The following is a 21785-nucleotide window of genomic DNA, read 5'->3' as shown; positions in this document are numbered from 1 at the left end:
AAGTGCTTTACACAAGGCATAAAATACATTATATAAAAGCAAAGAGGGCTAAAAGAATAGAAATGAAAAGCTCAGATCACAGAATACATGCTAAAGTTACAGATCACAGGTTAAAGTGCAATTGAAACCATTTTTAAACAATTTTCAACGGGCCTAACATGGATCACAATCCTCTCTCTATGGATCGCGTGGGAATGCCTTTAAGAATTTACCTTCTTACTATTTGAACTACTGTACCCTGTGCAGACACCAGGCTTTAACTCGCCACAGTAAAAACCTTTCTTTGAAACTGTTTCTTCTGTGTTGCCAGAAACTTGAGCGAGTCCAAGCCGTAAACGGTTTCAACCGCCGAACACTGAGGGACCGGGAAGCTTAGTACGAGGCGGCAGGATGATGGTGGAAAGCGACAGAGAACTATCCACCATGGTGCAGGAGTTGTGGGACAACGATGTCAACAGGCTGCAACCTGGGAAGGACTACAGGATCTCGCTCCAGGTGCCAGGGCAACAAAACCGCCATTAACGTTTATTTTCCAGGTTCAGAAAGTAAAAACCCCTGCCGTATTTTTGCTCCAGCCCTGCGCCGATCCGGCTGGTTCCACTCAGTGGGACCTCTGGGGTGCTGCTTTTCACCAAAAGGCACACGGTTGACTCAAACTCCTGGAATGGAATTGTGACTTTCTGAACCCGGATTTTCCACCTCTGCTTTATCATTATCAAATCAAGATGTCGCCATATGAATCACATCATATCGCATCTCTATATTTCCTTACCATCTGGTTCGATATAATGAAGCATAGTTCAATTCTCTTGGATAGAGTATATATATATATATATATATATATATATATATGCAGGCATTGTGATGTATATCAGTTTTGTGTAAAATGATCTGAATAATAAATTCTTCCATCCCCATATACACTACACTACACACACACACACACACACACATTGAGGAATGTGTAGATAATCAGAGATGCCATTATTATTATTAATATCATTATTATTTATTATTATTATTATTATTAATAAGATGAGGGTAAGAATTTTGATTTGTCAGGATTCGACAAACCAAATATAATTTTTTCTGTCTTTAATGTATACTACCGGACATTGATGGGACACATGCAAGCATACACACAAATAGCAGCATTTTTGGCCCGTTGTCCTTTCGTGTCCTTTTTAAAGGGAACAATGGGCCAGGCAACACTGTCTCAGTAAAGCAGCTCTATTCTGTTTGTGCTTGTCCCCAAATCACACCGCCTGCCAGAGACAGAGAGAGACAGAGACAGAGACAGAGACAGGGACAGGGACAGGGACAGAGACAAAGAGACAGAGACAGGGAAAGACACGAGAACACTATAAGAAATAATAAGGCACTTTGGGAGGACTGCAGCCTCTGTGGATAACGTAGTGGAAACCTGACAGCTTGGACCATGCAGCCTCTCATCACTTCTCTCTCCAGTGGCGCTCCTTCCATCTCTCCTCTTTGCTTCTTTTCCAAGCCATTCCTGCTATCAAGGGGAAGCTAATGTATTTTCACTTTTATATACACTTAAAGTCAATGGAACTCCACCATGATGTTGTTTCCCTTTTAAATTAAATATAAAAACAACAACAAAAATAAATAACCTTTTGTGTCTCTCACCTCCTGGGGCTGGGGGGGGGGGGGGTGACGCAGGGAAAAGCTGGTGACGTGATGGCCCTGAACGACGACAACGACGGAGCCGGATACCCCCTCTTCACCTTTGTGGATGAGAACATTTTCAAAAAGGAGACTTTTTTAGGTAAATGCGAGAAAGAAAATCAGAAATTACGAATAAGGAAATATTCAAAAGTGATTTTACATTTGGCCCAGTTAGAGAAAAGAAGAAGAAAAAAGAATCAGAATTAGAATTTACAAAGGCGAGGGAATAGTGTATGAATGATCATTTATCAATTTAATATGACAGAAATGACGACCTAAATTCAGTTGAGTTCGGGAGCCGTTTCCTAAAAAGGACTCCTCTGAAATGGGCCCTGGTCTCAACCAGTTATCTTTTCCTCTTTGATAACACCAATCTCATCATCTCCCTCCAGTGACAGAGCAGCAGCGCCTCCATCATAATCTCCTTATGACCAGCACTCGTGTCTTGCATAAACACAGCGTCAGAGGATCACTGTGTGTGTGTGTGTGTGTGTGTGTGTGTGTGTGTGTGTGTGTGTGTGTGTGTGTGTGTGTTACAATACTTGTGAGGACCGGTCTTCGCATTGATTATTTTTTGGTTTAGAAGTGCACCAGAATCATGGGCCGTCATTTACCAGGTACAGTATATTTACTCGGACCTCACTACAAGTACAACTGTGTGTGTGTGTGTGTGTGTGTGTGTGTGTGTGTGTGTGTGTGTGTGTGTGTGTGTGTGTGTGTGTGTGTGTGTGTGTGTGTGGGGGGTGGGTGGGTGGGTGGGTGGGTGGGTGTGTGTGTGTCATTTTTTTAAACCATCTTCACAAGGAAATACGTTTCGCCATCCCATCTTGCACTACTTATCCCATCATGCTCTGCGACGGGGGTTTGTGTACTAAAGAGCACTGTTATGTAACCCACTGTCCCATTGTGACCTCTCAGCTTTAAGATATTTTTTCATTGTTTCCCCCTTTCATGACCCCTGCGGTATGAGACAAAATATCATGAGAAAAAAAACAACAACAGCATAATATTGGTTTCAATGACATAGAGCCGGTCTTTATCCACACAAACAAAAGTCGTTAACACGCAACAAAACATTCCTTTAATTAAAAGGCTTTTAATAGACGTGAATTTACACTTTTTTGTAAGATCCATGACGATGTAGTTACTACAATCCAATAACTCCAATCTATGAAAATGTGAAATCTTGTTTTTTTCCCTGTTTAAATATTCGATCTTTAAAGAGGAAGTCGAGCTGGATCTATAAATGATGATGGTGATGCAGTGTTATTTGTGTTTTAAAGCCTTCATCTCACTACTGGATAACTACGTGAGTGACACTGGCGAACCAGAGATCGTGACCCCCGAGGAGGAAGCAGAGAACCACAAGTTCCTGGACTCCATCGTTCAGACTCCCACCATGAAGGTACTGTGTGGAATCCGAAAGCTTAAAAACACCTACTGCTTATCATAATGTATGTGAGAATAAGTTTGATCCTAACTCGGCCGACAAGAATAACTTGATAGAACTGTATCACAACAGGCAACAGATACCTTTAAATGTCTGACAACTCTTTATTTGGATAAAATGTACATTTTGGCTGAAACCCTAAAATAAAAGACAGACAGACAGACAGACAGACAGACAGATAGATAGATAGATAGATAGATAGATAGATAGATAGATAGATAGATAGATAGATAGATAGATAGATAGATAGATAGATAGATAGATAGATAGATAGATAGATAAAGTAATACAAATAAGATTTTTGGCAATATACAAAATCATCAACAAATAAATAAAACAAACAAAACAAAAGTGACAATGAGTAAATAAAGTGACAATAAAGTTAACAGCACTGACATTTTGGCAATCTGTATGGATTTCTATTGGTATGTTGATCTTGTTTTCCAGATCGCTCACGAGTACCTGGTGGAGAAGCACCTCTCCCCCAAGAACGAGAAGGACTTTAAGCAGCAGCTCTACAGGATCTGGTTCGAGCTCTACGCCAGGAGAGGATCCAGCAAGTGGGTGGAACGGGATTGAAATGAACTGAACTTCGAATTGGCCTGAAATGTTCACTGCCGCTGTGTGGTCCCTGTCCCACGCCAGGCCAGATTCCTCGGGGTTCGAGCACGTATTCGTGGGGGAGACTAGGGGTGGACACACCGTCATTGGATTCCACAACTGGATCCAGCTGTACCTGCAGGAGAAGCTGGGACACATTGATTACAAAGGCTACAGCGTCAATGCCAATTCTCCCCAGGTAGGTTCTCTGTGCTCTCCCCCGGGTTTAGTAGGGCAGGAACCACACGGTCGCACTCGCTGGTATCGGAAACCCTAACCCTAACCTCGTTGCTTTAGGGCTTGCCACACAGGCCCGATCCTTCCCTACCCCCCCTATCCCTAGTTCATCCCTCTAGTCTAATCTGTTGCTCTCCCTTTGTATTCATCTTCCTCTCGCCTCCAGCCGGACGAGAACAAGCACATCCTGGCACTGCAGTTCAGCTGGAAGAACGGCATAAAGCCCAAAGGCAGCATCTTCATCGGCGTCAGTCCCGAGTTTGAGTTTGCCCTCTACACTCTCTGTTTCCTGTCCTCGCCCAATGAGCGCGTCAGAGTCCAATTCAGTTTGTACGAGGTGGAGATCGTTTGCCACCACTATAACCAGAAGCACATCGGCACTACCTACCCCATGCTGGTCAAGTACCAGAACCTTCATTAACCGCAGCCGCAGAACAGTCAATTTGATACGAGGCCTCTGGGCAAAAAAAAAAAACCCATTCAACTCTATTATGCAAAGTGTCATGGGGATTGTTGATGTCCTTTATTTTAGGTTAAGATACAATAAAACCTTACAAGACCCAAACGTGTCTTTATTTTATTGCACATTATAAAGTTGCTTTTGAGATGGAAAATTCATTCATTTCACTCGCAAGAAAGTTTGACTGTGCAAAAAGTATGCACGTGTCTGCAATGTGCAGGTGAATTACAGTCCACTGCCCGTATCAATGACATTCACAGTAGTGATGTTATTTTATATAGCAATCACATTTAAGAAGAGGAATAATAAACAAGTGAACTGTCCTGAGTAACTAAATAAACAAGATAAAAAATGCATTATTTCGCTATAGGAGTATGTTTTTATCAATGTCGGAGTAGAAAATCAGCAGCAAATAGAACAGCGAACAGGTGAGGCTCCGGTAAGAACAGTAACTATAGCTTTGTGATTACCGTATCCTAACATTATTACAACAGTTATTGAATTAAACTTAACATAGAAAGAGAAATAAATTGGGTGTATAAAGAAAGAAAAAAAACATCCCGACAGTAACTCAATTAAACGTAAGGTAAATACGAAAAAAAAAAAAAAAAAAAGTACAAAGTAAAGAAAAGAAAGATTAAAAAAAAAAACAACTTGATGGATAGAAACGATCATCGTTCTTTACGGTCGTTTTTCGAACAGTCGTCGCTTTTCCTCCCAATCTCGATCGGTGGCGGTGGCGAGTCGCTGTGGCTATTGACGTCATCGGCGCGGAAGAGGCTTTAGGCGGCGTGACGCGGCCGGAGAAGTAGGTCTCGCCACTCCTCCGAGGACTTCAGCCGCGACGCACAAGCCTTCGGCGGGCCCGGCTGCTTTTGAGCCCGTTATCCACCCGCCGCCGCCGAGCGCCCTTCCCAGCGGGATGTCCGAGCCGGGCGCCAGATACCAGCAGGTAACGGCGGAGCGAGGCTGGGAAGGCAGGGTCGCGGCGAGCGCTGACCTTTGAGAGTCGCTTCGCGGCGACTCACTCGGGCGGGGAAGAAAAAAAGAGTCGTTCGACCTTTTCCCCCCCGTCCTTCCTTCGATGCGGCTGACGCGACGTACGGCGAGCGCGGGAGGACTGGGGATTCCAACCGGCGCCATTCATGTCGAAAATAATGCAAACTGCGGGTCCCAGAAAATATTAGCCTTAAAATAATAATGATGATGATAATAATAATAATAACCGAATCCTTTCTGAGGTGTTTATTTTTGCGGAGAAATGCGAAAGTGTTCAATCACAAACTTGTCATTCGCGCCACATCAGTTACTGTGGTGGGATGTGAAAGTAAATCGCTCACAGTCAGTATGAATAATTCCCAGTGCCTTGGGCCTTGTCGCCTTGGACATGGATTCAGCCTTCAGTCATTGTTTTTAGTTTTTTTACTTTCTACGTCTATGTCGATTCCCCTTTCTGCCCGAGTTGTCGTCTTTACCCCCGACTCCCGAGTCATTTAAAGGACTGGGTTCGCTACAGACGAGTCGTTCTCGAGCCTTGCAGCGCTGGCTATGTTACTGCGCGTCATCGCAGCAATGTCAACGTTGGAAAAACAACAAAATGAAGTTTATGAAGCCGTCACTGTCCCATTGAATGTGTAGTTAAATGACCCGCAGCTCAGAGGTGAATGAAAGAGCGCCCACCGATGTTCTTCCACTGGGTTAGCTTCTGGCCGTCCATTGTTTTTGGTGGGTGGCTAACATTTAGTCATTTAGCAGACGCCTGCTAAGGCTAGCAGAGCGTTATGCTAACCTACCTGTATATACTGTGATTTGAATGGAAGGGCTAATAGATTAGCGCTTAAATAATATGCATATATATATATATATATATATATATATATATATATATATATATATGTGTGTGTGTGTGTGTGTGTGTGTGTGTGTGTGTGTGTGTGTGTGTGTGTGTGTGTGTGTGTGTGTATATATGTATATGTGTGTGTGAGAGAGAGAGACTAGCAATGTGCGGGAGACATCTAATAACGCCTTTCAGATATGTAGTCACAAAAAGTACACCTTGCACTCTACTGGCTTATAAGCACCATTATCTGTTTAAGATACAACAAGGTAAAAAGAAACATAAGAAATAGAGTCTTAAAAATAGGCACTCGTGATCCTTTTAGGGACTGCGTGTGTGTGTGTGTGTGTGTGTGTGTGTGTGTGTATAAACATTAAAGTGAAGGGAGACATTACTTAGAGCAACTATCAGGTACATTTTTTTTTAATATAATGAATTAACAATCTTTGGTTTATGGAAAAGACGGTTTTGGGGAAAAAAAAAACCACAAAACGTTTTACAGGCAGCAAGGACAAATATTCAGGAACAACTTGGGTGTTTTAAGTTTGCAGGTAAAAAAGGCCAATTTTTTTTTTTTTTTTTTTTAACATCTCGGCGGTGACATCACGTCGGGTAAGCATAGTCTCACTGACAGCAGCAGCAGCAGCAGGAGGGTGGTGCTCAGTCAGCAGGTAGGACAGTTTCACAGCTATTTAGGATGGTGAAGTACTGTGTCTGTGCAGGTTGCACAAACTTTAGCTTTAACAATATAAAATGAACAATACATCAACACAAGTCTCCCTGTTACAGAAGCGCAAAAAGTATTGTTTAGAAGTAAAAAGTATTTACACAAAACAATCCCGCGTTTGCAAAATAAAGTCCCGTACCAACGATAAAATTAAAGAGAACAACGGAGAGATGTGCGTGTTGTTTTGGTGCTACATGTGGTGTCACATGAGGTTGCAATTTTTGTTTGAAGTCCAAAAATAAAAATGAATTACTTTCCTTATTAGCAAAGTAAGATAAATGAAAACAGGAAATTTGTTCACCCCAGAAGGGAAATTTGAATCGTAAAGTTAATTTAATCGATGATAAGAGATGTTGATGCTTTCCACTACAGCTTGATTTTTAATTTCCGTTACCAAAGTGGACGTTGAATTTGCGTTCAAATTAAAGTTTCAAGAAACTACATACAGTTGTCAGGGGCAGTTTAAGAAAAACAAAAGTGATTAAAGCCAAGTGATTGTTCTTTTGTAACTATTATTTATTTATTAGTTTATCAGCTTTTTCTAACTTTGGTGCTTGTTGCAGGTTCTCTTTGCTGGATGATTGCATGGAAAGCGTTGCATCACTCGCGCAGAAAGATAGAGAAAAATAAATCCTTCTCAGAATTGCAGAATTGGCTTAATTTATGCAAAAAGAGAACTTTGGTCGACAGTTTAAGGTGAATCTGAGGGGAAAGTCTTGTTTCTCTCCACTCTCATTGTGGTGTGGGGGTGGTGTGATTTAAGCAGGTTCATCTGTCTTAGGTGTAGGTACAATAACGGTGTGATATGATGAGTCAGTGCTGGGAAAAAAAAATACATACTATGTTTAAATCGAGAATTGAATTGTGACCTTAAAATCTAAAGTCAAATCGAATGGTGGATTTGGAGAATCGTGACACCCCTAGTACCTGAGCAACAAACTGTGTCTTGGTTAGTGCAGGAAGATTTTTTTTAGATTTTTATTTTTATTTTTTTCAATGAATCTCATTTTCCCCTCCTGACAGCTGCCCGATGAGGAGGGACCAGAGGAGGTTCCACAGGTCACGGCCGATGCTCCGCCCCCATACAGCAGCATCGCCGCAGACAACGCCGGTGAGACTGAGTCATAACAACAATGTCCCCCTGGATATATTTATATATTTCAACTTCAGTTCAACTGAACTGAGCCACATGAGAAAAAAAATGGTACCAGCCCCTAGTTGATGAGTTCAGTTTTGGAGAAAAGCTTGCAAATGCCGCACAATCAATAACATTCACATGCAACTGTGGTTTTGTGGGGATCATGTCAGAACAATACCCCATACATGAGAAATATGAAATTATAAGAGAAAATGTGTTTATTACAGAATTGACTGTTGTGAAAAACGTTTAAAATACACTGGGCAGTGATCTCAACTTCAGATTGCCTGTACAGTTTTTCTTCTTTAACACTTACTCTGAAGAAAATCTTTTAAAGATGTGTCTCACCTCAGTCGGAAACTTCTGACTTTCCACTCACAACAGGAAGTTCAGAGCAACACCAAAACCTATTGCTCATAACCCCAAATTAGTGATCCTCTGATTTGATTATTTACTTACGTAGTCATTCTTGTTTTAATGAATATTCCTCAACATAGTGGCAAAAAAGCGTTCCGAGGGTGGCAGTCCACTGCTCCTAGATATGTCAGATACTAGGATGGGAACTAATTTCTCCACAGGGATTAATAAAGTATACATTATTGTGATGATGATGATGATGATTATGATGATTATTATTATTATTATTATTATTATTATTATTAATAATAATAATAATAATAATAATAATAATAATAATAATAATAATAATAATATATCTTCTTATTTAACTTTATCGCCATATCGCCATATCTTCTTATTTAACATTTTAGAAAAGGCTAATCTAGTTTTGCACCTCATATTTTATATATATATATATATATATATACATACACACACACACACACTCGACCGCCACTTTATTAGGTACACCTGTTCAATTGCTTGTTAACACAAATAGCTAATCAGCCAATCACATGGCAGCAACTCATTGCATTTAGGCATATAGACATGGTGATGCACAACCATCTCTAAGGTTTACAGAGACTGGTCCAAAAAAGAGAAAATATCCAGTGAGCAGCAGTTGTGTGGACAAAAATGCCATGTTGATGTCAGAGGTCAGAGGAGAATGGGCAGACTGGTTAGAGACGATAGGCAACAGTAACCACTACTTTACACCACAATAACCACTCGTAACAACTAAGGTATGCAGAATACCATCTCTGAACGCACAACACGTCGAACCTTGAAGCAGATGGACTACAGCAGCAGAAGACCACAACGGGTGCCACTCCTGTCAGCTAAGAACAGGAAACTGAGGCTACAGTTCGTACAGGCTCACCAAAAATGGACAATAGAAGATTGGAAAATTGTTGCCTGATCTGATGAGTCTCGATTTCAGCTGCGACATTCAGATGGTAGGGTCAGAATTTGGCGTAAACAACATGAAAGCATGGATCCATCCTGCCTGTATCAACGGTTCAGGCTGGTGGTGGTGATGTAATGGTGTGGAGGATATTTTCTTGGCACACTTTGGGCCCCTTAGTACCAATTGAGCATGGTTTAAACGCCACAGCATACCTGAGTATTGTTGCTGATCATGTCCATCCCTTTATGAGCACAGTGTACCCATCTTCTGATGGCTACTTCCAGCAGGATAATGCACCATGTCACATTACATTTACATTTAGTCATTTAGCAGACGCTTTTATCCAAAGCGACTTACAAGGGAGAATAACATTCAAGCTACATTGCGACAGAGACATTAGTGTAACAATAAATACTGCTAGGTAGTGCTAAGTAATTGTAGGTTAGGACAGGAGGTACTCACTGAAGAGCTGGGTCTTCAAGTGCTTCTTAAAGACAGAGAGGGAGGTCCCTGCTCTGGTCATTTTTGGCAACTCGTTCCACCAACGTGGAACTACAAATGAGAATAGCCTGGATTGCCGTGGCTGTATGGCCGGCAGAGCCAGGCGACGCTCATTTGACGAGCGCAGCATCCGGAGGGCAACATGTGCTCTTACAAGAGCATTTAAGTAGGCGGGAGCATTCCCAGCGATCACTCTGTAGGCCAGCATAAGAGACTTGAACTTGATGCGAGCGGCTACAGGTAACCAGTGGAGCTCGATGAGCAGCGGAGTGACATCTGCCCTCTTTGGCTGGTTGAACACCAGTCGCGCCGCCGCATTCTGTATCAAAGCTCAAATCATCTCAAACTGGTTTCTTGAACATTACAATGAATTCACTGTACTCCAATGGCCTCCACAGTCACCAGATCTCAGTCCAATAGAGCACCTTTGGGATGTGGTGGAACGGGAGATTAGCATCATGGATGTGCAGCCGACAAATCTGCAGCAACTGCGTGATGTTATCATGTCAATATGGACCAAAGTCTCTGAGGAATGTTTCCAACACCTTGTTGAATCTATGCCACAAAGAATTAAGGCAGTTCTGAAGGCAAAAGGGGGTCCAACCCGGTCTAGCAAGCTGTACCGGTCTAGCAAGCTGTGTCTAATAAAGGTGTGTGTGTGTGTGTGTGTGTGTGTGTGTGTGTGTGTGTGTGTGTGTGTGTGTGTGTGTGTGTGTGTGTGTGTGTGTGTGTGTGTGTGTGTGTGTGTGTGTGTGTGTGTGTGTGTGTGTGTGTGTGTGTGTTCCAGAAAAACAAATCGTTTTTGCCAGCTCCACCCCTACTTTACATGCCTGTCCCAGCAATGGTACTGCTTTCATTCACAGCCGGACCGACATTTTCCCGTAAATGATGCTAGGTCAAGATTGGGGATTGCCAGTGGATTTACGGCTTTCAGTGCAAGGGGGAAAGGGGCTTTTGAATAGCATTTCATACGCCATGGCTCGTCGCAGCACTTCACATGAGGCATACAAGACATTAAATAAAATTAAATAAAAAGCTAAAAGCAGATTAAAAAGACATAATAAAAATGTTTTTTTTCCAATTTGAAACAGGCCTGCCTGGGTACACCCATTTCAGGGGATCAGGCCTCCGTGGACTGCATGGAGGCTTGAAGTGTATTGATACCGTGTCAATACCCCCAACCCGACTTGGTCATGATTTCTGATTAAAAATTCTTCCGTATCTCACAGCTCTACGTGTCTTGGTGTGTGTGTGACTCTCCCTCAGCCTACTTTGACTACAAAGAAGACGGGACGTTCCCAAAACCTCCGTCGTACAACGTGGCAACGACCCTGCCATCCTACGACGAGGTGGAGAGGAGCAAAGCCGAAGCTGCTGTTCCCTTGGTAACTGGAAGAGTGAATGTCTCACTATTTGTCTTATTTTTCTGTTTCTCTTCTTCATGACACTTGCTGTTCTCTGAACACAAACACATCGTTGGTGATGGTGTTGTTCGTGCATCATGGACACAGGACACAGTGAAAAATAAATTCCCTCTCGAGAAAACTACGTAAATAATCTTGCCTTCTGTTAAATGAAAGAATTGTCCTTTTTGTAGAAATTGACGTGTTCCTCATTTTATCGATAGTTTAACAGTTCATTTACCAAGGATCAGCTCCATTGAGAGCGTATCTTCCCTCCTATTGGCTATTGTCCGGCCTTCTGCACTGCTCATTTGCTTAAAATTGAAACCTGCCCAACTTTCCTTGTCGTCATGAAGCTGTGAGCTCGTCGCCGGTCGTCATTCACCCCCTTGCAGCTGAATGAAGCCGAGCTCTGTTGGAAATGCTTTGCAGCCTGTTACTTTGCAGCCTGTCACTTTGCAGCCTGTCGCTTTGGAGCGCACATATGCCTGCAGTGTGACCATACCTTTCGACAGGATTAGGGTTTTTCTTTTGCGGTCTTCATAAGTTCAAAGCTTGAGATGTTACATTCTCAAAGTCAAAAGTTTCAAGTTTGGTAAAATGTGACTATTTGCTTTCCAATCATAGTTTAAGTTATTTTTATAACAGAAAAAGAAAACCATTTCTCCCTTAAACCACCATACTGTTTAAAAAAAGTATGCGATGACTTGTTTGTTGTGACTTTCCATTGATTTGGGATCAATAACTAATGCCCAATGGGAACCGTGGCCCAGACTTCTATCTGTCTTTCATTATATCCTTCTTTGATTCTGTTTTCTTTGTTTCTTTCTTTCAAAAATTCCGTCAAGAAAACATTGGGGAAAAAATTAACAACAAATAAAATTCAAATAACTTTTAACTGAACTTTTTATTTTATTTCTCCTGTCATAACCTTTGTCTGGATAGACTGCAGTCAATTTTTAAAAGAGCAGTGAAATACACAACACAAGATATTAACGTGTTAAAAGGATGGTAGTGTATATGACGGATATTGGCCTGTAACTCACCTCTGCCCTCTCGTGGTGACTGTGTGGCTTTGCACGTGATGCTCTGTCTGATGATGTTTCTCTGCCACGCCGCTCGCCTTGCCCTGTGCTCAGCCTCCCCCGCAGCACAGGGAGCGCCTGGAGACTTTTGATGACGTAATACGCAGTTCGCTGGAGGTAACGGGGCATGGAATCAATGGCCTTGAATGTTTATAGTGCGTCTGTGCTCAGTGTCCCGTCCTGCTTGTACTGTATGTTTGTCCTGTTTTTAGCCTGTTGCATACTGCTAGTGTTGGGCAATAACTCAATATTGTCGTTAGTCGTCATGAAATTAAGACGTTGCATCGTCGCATTGTGATGCACAATTTTTGAGGCAATATGAATGATAAGAAGTTAAGAACTGATATCATACTTCACATTCCCACAACGGTTCAATGTGATGACCATCTCCTGGATTGTTTGATTATGGTGCAAATAATATTTCGGTATTGCCCAGCCCTACCTTGTGCTTTGCTGATCCTTTGGTCTCTACCGATTCAGGTGTTTATTCAATTCAGAAATGTAAACGTAATTTGGGCAGTGGTTGGGGGGGGGGGTCAAATCTGACCACTTTTTGCTATTACTATGCTTAGAAACATATCGTCATAGACTGGTTTAAAGTAACACTTACTGCCGTTCCGTGTTGCCAGTGCTGTGTTGGTTTTCCCTGTAGTGCCTGCTCTGTGTTGGTTCCACCAGAGAAATCGGCGGTGGCTAACCAGGGCTTAGTGCTTCTAAGTTACCTGATAGGGTCCTGAGGATAACGCTGTAAAAATGTGAAATCTGTCTTCATGTTTATGATGCTAAAAAGAAAATCACCATAAGAATATATCATGCCAGATTTGGACCCAGGTCTGACACCGTAGATTCTGGATTAGGGCTAAAATGGTCCTTCACCCAGCATATGGGTCAACCAGACCTCTAGAAGCCATCTATAGAATAGAGATGTGTGCTCGGCTATTGGCTCCGGAATTGTTTTGGATATTATGCAATGCAGAATCTCTGAAGTTTTGTGGAGAAGGAAGCTATGCAATGATGCAATGACCCACTGTATCCCAAATGGCACTTAATACTACTACCAACAAATACAAAAAACCTCTTTAAAAAAATCGTCCGTTCTCGCTATAACTTATGCTGTACACTCACATCCTTCACACCGGTCGCCATAGACGCTGAATTTGGTCATTTATCCAAAATGCTCTGTAGCTCAGAGTAGAGCTTGAACTTTTACTTTACTGATCTGGACATAACTAGTTTGATGATTGGACGATACAGGGCCTTTTGTGACTTCGCCTCATCAACTTTTAACGCACACATTATTTTCCAATCTCTCCACTCTATGGCTCATGCACCATTGTCGCTTGGCACGACACCAACGTCTGCCTTTGCTGCTTTGGTTCTTTCTAAACTAAGATAGACGACTCCGGCCCCAAGCCAAGATTAATTTCATTTTTTATTGTTTTTCGACTCCTGGCTGGCAAAGGTGATTTGGTGCGTTGGAAGTTGTAGATTTACTCTGTAGTTTTGGCCCTGGAAAGCCCCGCTACTGTGTCTCCACCGTGTAAATAGGTCTCAAAGTGCTTTTCTGATTCTCTTTTTTTTTTTTTTTTTTTTTTGTTTCCCCCCTTTCTGTTCACTCATTCATTGCAGGACGACGACTTTGTGACCAGAGATGATTTTGAAGATGCCGACCAGCTGAGGATAGGCAACGATGGCATTTTCATGCTTACTTTCTTCAGTAAGTCCTATCTATCTATCCGCATAATCCGCTTTATCTCTGAGATGCAACACTTTTCACCTCTCAATCTGATTATTTCCAGTGGCCTTGTCTTTGTCCTATTCTCTCTCTCTCTCCCTGATGTCCTCATGTGCATTCTTGTCTCAGAAATCTAACATTACTAACTTACTTAGTGAGTTGGTAAGTAAATAAAGCTTAATTAATACAGCACTTTTTGAAACTCACTGTTACAAAGTGCATGAAAAACAGACTGAAAATAGAAACAATGACAATGAATATGAACAAAGGAACACAACATAATTCAAAAAAGGGCTATAAGGAAAAAGTATATAATAGTTTACGTTCATTTTATATATATTTTTATAGTGTAAAGATATAAAAATCTTGAAAACAGACACACACACACACACACACACACACACACACACACACACACAGACACACACACAATGGAAAAAAACAAAAAACAAAACAAAAAACATTAAAAACAAAATAGACAAGTAAAAATGGCGAAAGTTGTCTCTTAACACAATCAAAACAAACTAAGAATGTCAAACCAGGATCCAAATGGAATACCTCTTTGAATTCAATTCATTTAAATTCAAAAAGATTTTATTGGCATGGGGGAATCATGTTTCCATTGCCAAAGCAAAAGGTAAACAAAAAATAAATACAAAAAATATGTACAAATAAGTGAAGGTTAGCTAAAATAAAAATAGAAAATGTTGGACAAAAATGTTTTCAGATGGAAATAAGAATACAGATAAATGAAGATTTATTAGAACATTTCTCAAAAATATATAAAAAAAATCTCTCCTTCCCTCCAGTGGCGTTCCTGTTCAACTGGATCGGGTTCTTCTTGTCCTTCTGTTTGACCACCTCGGCAGCCGGACGCTACGGAGCCATCTCTGGTTTTGGCCTCTCGCTCGTTAAATGGATCCTCATCGTCCGGGTGAGACCACACACACACACACACACACACACACACACACACACACCCTGTAAATGTGCCCGAAGCTTTGACCATTCTCAGTCAAACAATTTGAATAAGCTGCATTGAACTAGTTGAGTACATATTGTCATTTGTTGAGGTGATGATTTGGTCCCTTCCTAAATTTTTTATTGTTAAAAATCGTATCTTATCTCATCTTATCTTTCCTTCCAGTTCTCCACATACTTCCCCGGGTACTTTGATGGACAGTACTGGCTGTGGTGGGCGTTCCTAGTGCTGGGTAAGTGTCGGGAAGAGAAGGAAAGGCCGTGCAGGGTCTGGTGTGGTTCTAAGGGGTGTCTGTGTTGGCGCGTTTGTGGGTAATGCAGTGATACATGGCAGCTCATTACCTCACACAAGCACACATGGATACGTCACAAATCCTTGGGAGGTAGGACTCAGCAAAAAAAAGTCTAAATATCACTGAACAATACATATAAACCCAGCTAAATGAACATCTCCACTTACCGCTAATAAATTAAATCTGTTAATTCCTTGTAGTCCATGTTATTGTAATGTAAACTAGATTGGCGTAGGGCAGTCTGTAGGTCACCCATCACCGGCAACATTAAATCGCCATTCCTTATCATGCCTGTTGCTCATTGTTTTTTACATGTTGAATGTGTAACCAACTCCTTAATATGCTAACTGTATTCAGTTTAGTAGCTTAGTTCAGTTCAAAACCAGCAAAACACGATTGTTTGAGTGCTGCTCTGGACAAAAGTAGAAGATGTGACCTTAGATTGTCATTAAAAAAATGACAAACAATTCACCATATGAAATATCACCGTATGAAGTCTGTTTTTGACCCAAATCTCATTGTTGTCATTTGGGAAAACGAAAATCTCACAGACCCTACAGTTAAGAGGCAGCACGCCACAAAAAATAAATGACATACGCGTTTCCATGACGATACAGTGGAGAAATGAACTGGAAAGAAAATTACTAGTTACTGTAATTCTGCATCTGCTGCTGGGATTCTCTTTACATTTCTCGCTCCCGCTGCAGGGTTCCTCCTCTTCCTCAGGGGATTCATCAACTACGCGCGGATCCGCAAAATGGCCGACTCCTTCACCACCTTGCCCCGAACCAGGGTCCTCTTCATCTACTGAGCAGCCATCGCTCTCTCTCTCGCTCTCTCTCGCTCTCTCTCTCTCTCTCGCTCTCTCTCGCTCTCTTTTTTTCTCCCTCTCTCTCTCTCTCTCTCTCTCTCTCTCTCTCTCTAACAAGACTTACTGTCCGGGCTCTATCAAATCAAGGAGGAAGAAGACCTTTTTAAAAAATTTTTTTTTTCCCCCTTCTTCTGATCCACATTATCGGGACAACACTGTACTTGTTGTCCCTTGTTGGTGTAAAATAGTGGCTGCTGAGAATTCCATAAACCCTTCAGTTGTTAGTGGTGAACTGTCAAGTGCTATTTGCAGTTATGAAGTGTGTGTAATGCCTTATATGCTGTTTAACTCTCTAGCGAAGACCTGCATTGTCCTCCTGCAGCCAGCAGGGGGCAGTCTTGTTTTGTGTTGTTTCTTCCCCGCTCTTAGTCTGGTCAAAGATCAAGTCTTTGCTCTAAATCAGTTGCGCTGGGGAGAATCCAAAAGCTGAAATGAATGATGTTTTTGTTTTTTCCTGGGGTGGGGGGTGATTTACCAAATGCGTACATACAGACATCCAAAATGATCACAAAAAAAAACCTCTTCTGTCCTCTTTCTGTCTTGATATTAGAACACTGGCATATGATGAGACAGTTTTGTAATCTGAATTAATGAGAAGTTGAATATGACCGAAAATCTCCTCACAATATGAGGTCCGAAATATTTGAGTTTTCTTTGAAAAACGAGAGTTTTGCTCTGACTTACTATAAATACTATTACATAAATATAGAAAGTGCAATGTGACAACCTCGGTTTGATTCTTTAAAACTAGATTTTGTCATTGTGATGAATACCAATATTGTGTAAGCTTCCCTGGGATTATTGTGATACTTTCTCCCATTTTGCTCATCCCTAAGTAAGGGTATGAGGTGACGTTGAAGAACGGTAATTTTCCGAATAGCTGGGAGACGGAGTAGAGTTTGACGCTGAGGTGTGGAATGGTTTCTAGTTATCATGGAGTTGAGATTCTGTGGACCCTTAAGTGATCGGGTGTTGCACCCAATCCATCGGAGGAGTCCCTCCCAATCCCAGCTTCAAGAACAAGGACTCAATAATATCAGAATCAGAGCATTTATTTTCCTTGGTCTGGCTATCTTCAACTACTGGAAGTCGATTTTTTTATTTTATTTTTTTGTATTGCAAGGAACTTGGGTATGACTGGCTTTGAAAAATGTGTTTTGAATAAATTGATAAACTAATCCCCAGTATTGAGAAATCAATGCACTCATCTTGGTGATTGTGGTGAACATCATCCTTACTGTGCTTCAATGTTGATATTTGGTATTCGGTATCTACGATGAAGTAAAGTTCCAGAGATAGACACTTAATCTAAACTGTGTTCGGGATGCATAGAGAGAGAGACAGAACAAATAAGAAGGGTTGAGTTCGATTTAGAATTGATCAGTATTTAATATCTGACCTTTCGCCTCTCCGAACCTACCATACAAATGTTTATCAAATAATGAGGAATTCTGTGTGTGAGAATAGAGAGTAATGCATCCCTCCTGTCATATCAACTAAAATGGTTTTCCTGTGGACTTGGGAATGCAGTTTCACAGGCCTTTCCCTTAGATGCCTTTCCGACCCAAAGCACCGGACGTTGGCCTCTAGTTGTTCTCCACCACATGACAGATTTTTGGAACTGCTAACCCTCCAGTCAGATCATCGTTCTCCTTGAACTGAATAATATTGTTTGTACTGAGCTTTTAAGATGAGCTATAACACTTAATTGATCACTGATCTGCTCAGCAAATCATTAAAAAGATCAGAATATGTGAAGATCGTGTTGATGTAAAAACACCATACAATTACACACACACACACACATTTATTCGATTGTCCAGAATGGACAATGGACAGGGAGTGTAGTGACAGAGAGATATTGATGGGATCATCATGTACAAGTACTGTGTACAACCTCTCCTGATAATCACAAATCATAATCTTTTTACTAAACACATTTTTTGACTTGGCCCTCTAGCTAAACACATGCTCGATAGAAATTCGTCATTAACATGTCGTAGAAAAGGTTCAGACTGGAGACATTGTTCTGTTAATCCTCTAGCAGGGTCAACCGGTGCAGATGTGCTCACTGTCCAGATGTCGTTCATAAAAACACCATTGTGCCAAAAAACGGTCAGTGTCCTGTCAAGCTCTCTGGATTTACACAGAGGGAAGTTTTTTCTTTTTTTTTTCCTCTCAGAGTAATTGATGGGAATTATGACTGCACTAGCCAAATTCTTACACTGCATGTGTGTTTTAGCGATCAAATGACAACAAGGAGGGTAGTAGACCCCCTTTTAAAAGGTCTGCCACATCTGCATCCTTCCTCGTGCACACACAAGCAAGCACACATGTACGCAGCTTCCTTGGACTGAACAAATAAAAGTGCACTGTCGTTAGACAGACCTTCATTCATCTTTTAACTTCCGATAAGAAGTGATACACTAATCATTCCCAGCGTCGCTGTGCTGCCTGCTATTTTGTTAGCTGACTTTCCCAGACAATGTGACAATATGACAATAATTTCATAAACTAATAATAAACTAACATTGAAAAGGATACAAATATATACACACATTTAGGTTCAAATGCCTGTTTCGGTGGTGAGGTTTTCTTTGCAAGGATAGTTAATATTGTCCACACAAAACAGTCCTCATGTTTCAGTCCTTACAACACAGTCCACATGAGATAGTCCTCACGATTCAGTCCTGAAGAGATAATCCTCACAAGGCAGTCCTCATAAGATAGTCTTCATGAAATAGTCCTCTCAAGACAGTCCTCACAATAGAGTCCTCACTAGGTAGTCCTTACGAGACAGTTACCATGACAGTCTTCACGAGACAGTCCTCACGACTCAGTCCTCATGACACTGTCCCCACGAGACAATCCTCATGAGATTGTCCTCATGAAACAGTCCTCTGTAGACAATCCTCACATGATAGTCTTCATGAGGCATTCCCCATGAGACAGTCTTCTTTAGATAGACCTCATGTGATAGTCCTCAGAAGGCAGTCCTCACAAAACAATCTTTATGAAACAGTCCTCACAAGGCAGTCCTAAAGATACAGTCCAAATGAGAGTCCTCATGAGGCGGTCCTCACAATATGGTCCTCATGAGGCGATCGTTGCAATGTGGTCCTCGTGATACGGTCCTCACAAGACGGTTCTAAATGACACAGGCCTCAACACGGCCCTCAACAACACGGTCCTCACGAGAGGGTTCTCATGAGGCGCTCCTCACGAGGCAATCCTCACAACGCAGTCCAGTCCTCACGAGGGGGTTCTCACAAGATAGTCCTCATGAGACAACCGTCATGAATCAGTATATTCCAGTCAATTCCATTTCTTACCCTCTCTTACTCTTTATTTAAAAAAATCTTTATCTCATTCTGCTGACGGTATTCATTAATATTGGTGACGGCTGTGACGAACAGGCAGACATGCTGAGATTCTTTATTGGTATATCTCAACATACATACATACATCAAGAATTCAATTTGTCCTCTGCATTCGACCCATCCTATACCTAGGGGCAGTGGCCATCGCAGTCCCAGCAGCCCGGGGACCAACTCCAGCTCCTCTGCCAGTGCCTTGGTCAGGGGCACCGACAGAAGTATTAACCCCTAACATTCATGCCTTTTGATGGTGGGAGGAAATCCACACAAACAGGAGAGAACAGGAAAACTCTACACGGCCGGGGTTCAAACCCAGGACCTTCTTGCTGTGAGGCACCGTGCCAGGCGGTGCCATGATCTATGGACGTCAGGCATAAGACACTACTATAAAACAATTTAACTATTGAATGATGTATTTTAAATTGCCGTTTTTATTCGCTGTACGGCTGGCTGAATGTTGAATTATAATTCTCACGGCCTCCGGCTGGAGTCGCACTGATTGAGCCTCTAGTGGTCAGAATGTGGTCAGAGTTTCGAGATGGGAGAATTCCCTGGATATAGGATATAGGGAGGATGTGAGTGTAATCCCTGTTGTGTGTGTGTGCGTAGGTGCGTGCGTGCGTGCGTGTGTGCGTGCGTGCGTGCTAGAGACAAAGAGAGTATATGTGTGTGAGTTCAGGCGGTGGGGGAGTTTTCATTGATGTGTGAGTCATCCTGCCCCACCCGCCCCTTCCTCTCCTTGCCTTTCTTGCAGTGGGTGTGTACATTAGGAGACTCTTCCTATTAGACGGTGGAAATGTCCTTGTGTGCCACTTGCGTGCATGTGTTTGTTTGCTCACGGTTGTTGAAAGCGGTGCACGCTTTAGCATGAATCTGGAATTTCCCGCGTTATGACATCTCACAATATCTGCCGACGAATTCACAATACAGGCGTTTGTCACATTGAACTATGTGGTAGTGTGAAGTCATTGTTTTGATATGAAGTTGTATTTTTCCCCCAAAATATATAGTTTCAGACCTCATAATTGTGATAAAGTTTGGCTCATATTTTATGTGTCCATTCATTCTCATAGTAAATCAATTTGGAGAATGCAACATGTGATGCTATGTGGATGTTTATAATTTAGATAGATAGATACTTATGTATCTATTATATATCATAAAAGCTATGAGTTTAATATACACAATAAGAATATGGCAATATACAATAAACCTAATAATAAATAAAAAATATATCCAAATAAATTACAGAAAAATATAATAAAAATTACCCTAAAAATCTACTGGAAAAATTGGTCATATGCAATAACTAATGAAATATACCTGACAGTGAACCAGAAGGATGAACCTAGAGATGAGAAAAAAATTGGTAATGTACAATAAACCTAATGATTAGCATTAAATATAAGCCAAAATAACTTACGCAAAATAAACCTAAATATGTTAACAGTATTACATTAAGATACCACTGACAGATGTCAAATTGTTGTTTTAATGAGTTAAGTATCCATGAGTGAATGCCTTCGTGCATATTAAGTATATACTGTAGGAATTGTTTGCAGATGATAATGTTGTTCACTTACTTATTGGTGTGCATGCATGCGTCGTGCCAATGCTTTGTGTGATTGTGTGCATGTGTCCGGGTGTGTGTGTGTGTGTGTGTGTGTGTGTGTGTGTGTGTGTGTGTAAGGTATAAGATAAGCAGCGTTGAGTCATCAGAATAGACCAGCCTTGTCTGTTTCCATCTGTTGCACACAGCAGGTACCCCCCCGCGCCCAGCCGCCTTTTTACCCATCATGCTCTTCTCCTTCTCACCCTCCTCCCTTCCCTATCTCTGACTGACTCATGAACCGCCCCCCGCCTCCACCCCCCCAGCTCCCTGTGACATCACACCTTCCCTTCCGTCGACCCTCCCTTTGTTGTGGTGAATCACATACCGCACTCTCTCTCTCTCTTCTCTCTCTCTCTCTCTCTCTCTCTCTCACCCTCCTCTCTCTCTCCTCTCTCTCTCCTCTCTCTCTCTCTCTCTCTCTCTCTGTGTGAGTGGTTGTGGGATGTTGGGGTAGCGGGAGGCTCAACATCCCCTGTTCCATTC

The 21785-nt window shown here is 41.8% G+C and overlaps 2 protein-coding genes across 3 annotated transcripts; both read left to right on the top strand.

Moving 5' to 3' along the window:
• Positions 1–390: 390 nt before the first annotated feature.
• On the top strand, positions 391–4397 carry endou2 (endonuclease, polyU-specific 2; the record flags this gene model as incomplete). The annotated part of the gene is made up of 6 exons (XM_080014311.1): positions 391–495; positions 1684–1789; positions 2973–3094; positions 3587–3699; positions 3785–3938; positions 4143–4397. The coding sequence occupies 6 exons, from the start codon at positions 391–393 to the stop codon at positions 4395–4397; spliced, it is 855 nt and encodes a 284-aa protein (XP_079870437.1).
• Positions 4398–5237: 840 nt separating this feature from the next.
• ndfip1l (Nedd4 family interacting protein 1, like) lies at positions 5238–17491 on the top strand. 2 transcript variants are annotated; one of them, XM_080013692.1, is made up of 8 exons: positions 5238–5388; positions 8024–8111; positions 11212–11330; positions 12488–12550; positions 14063–14150; positions 14978–15102; positions 15316–15382; positions 16150–17491. In XM_080013692.1, the coding sequence occupies exons 1-8, from the start codon at positions 5359–5361 to the stop codon at positions 16251–16253; spliced, it is 684 nt and encodes a 227-aa protein (XP_079869818.1). In that variant the 5' UTR covers positions 5238–5358; the 3' UTR covers positions 16254–17491. The 2 variants fall into 2 exon arrangements, with proteins under 2 accessions (XP_079869818.1, XP_079869819.1); XM_080013693.1 differs by lacking the exon at positions 12488–12550.
• Positions 17492–21785: the final 4294 nt, after the last annotated feature.

The sequence above is a fragment of the Zeus faber genome (assembly GCF_960531495.2).
Source record: "Zeus faber genome assembly, chromosome: 14".
NCBI lineage: Eukaryota > Metazoa > Chordata > Actinopteri > Zeiformes > Zeidae > Zeus > Zeus faber.
This window is presented reverse-complemented; position numbering and strand designations above follow the sequence as displayed.

Bases quoted from the DNA above. Each gene is read 5' to 3' on its own strand.
- ndfip1l (XM_080013692.1), top strand. From the start codon at position 5,359: ATGTCCGAGCCGGGCGCCAGATACCAGCAG. The intron at 11,331-12,487 runs GTAACTGGAAGA...CCCTGTGCTCAG, and splicing joins CCGAAGCTGCTGTTCCCTTG to CCTCCCCCGCAGCACAGGGA. The intron at 14,151-14,977 runs GTAAGTCCTATC...CCTTCCCTCCAG, and splicing joins TTTCATGCTTACTTTCTTCA to TGGCGTTCCTGTTCAACTGG.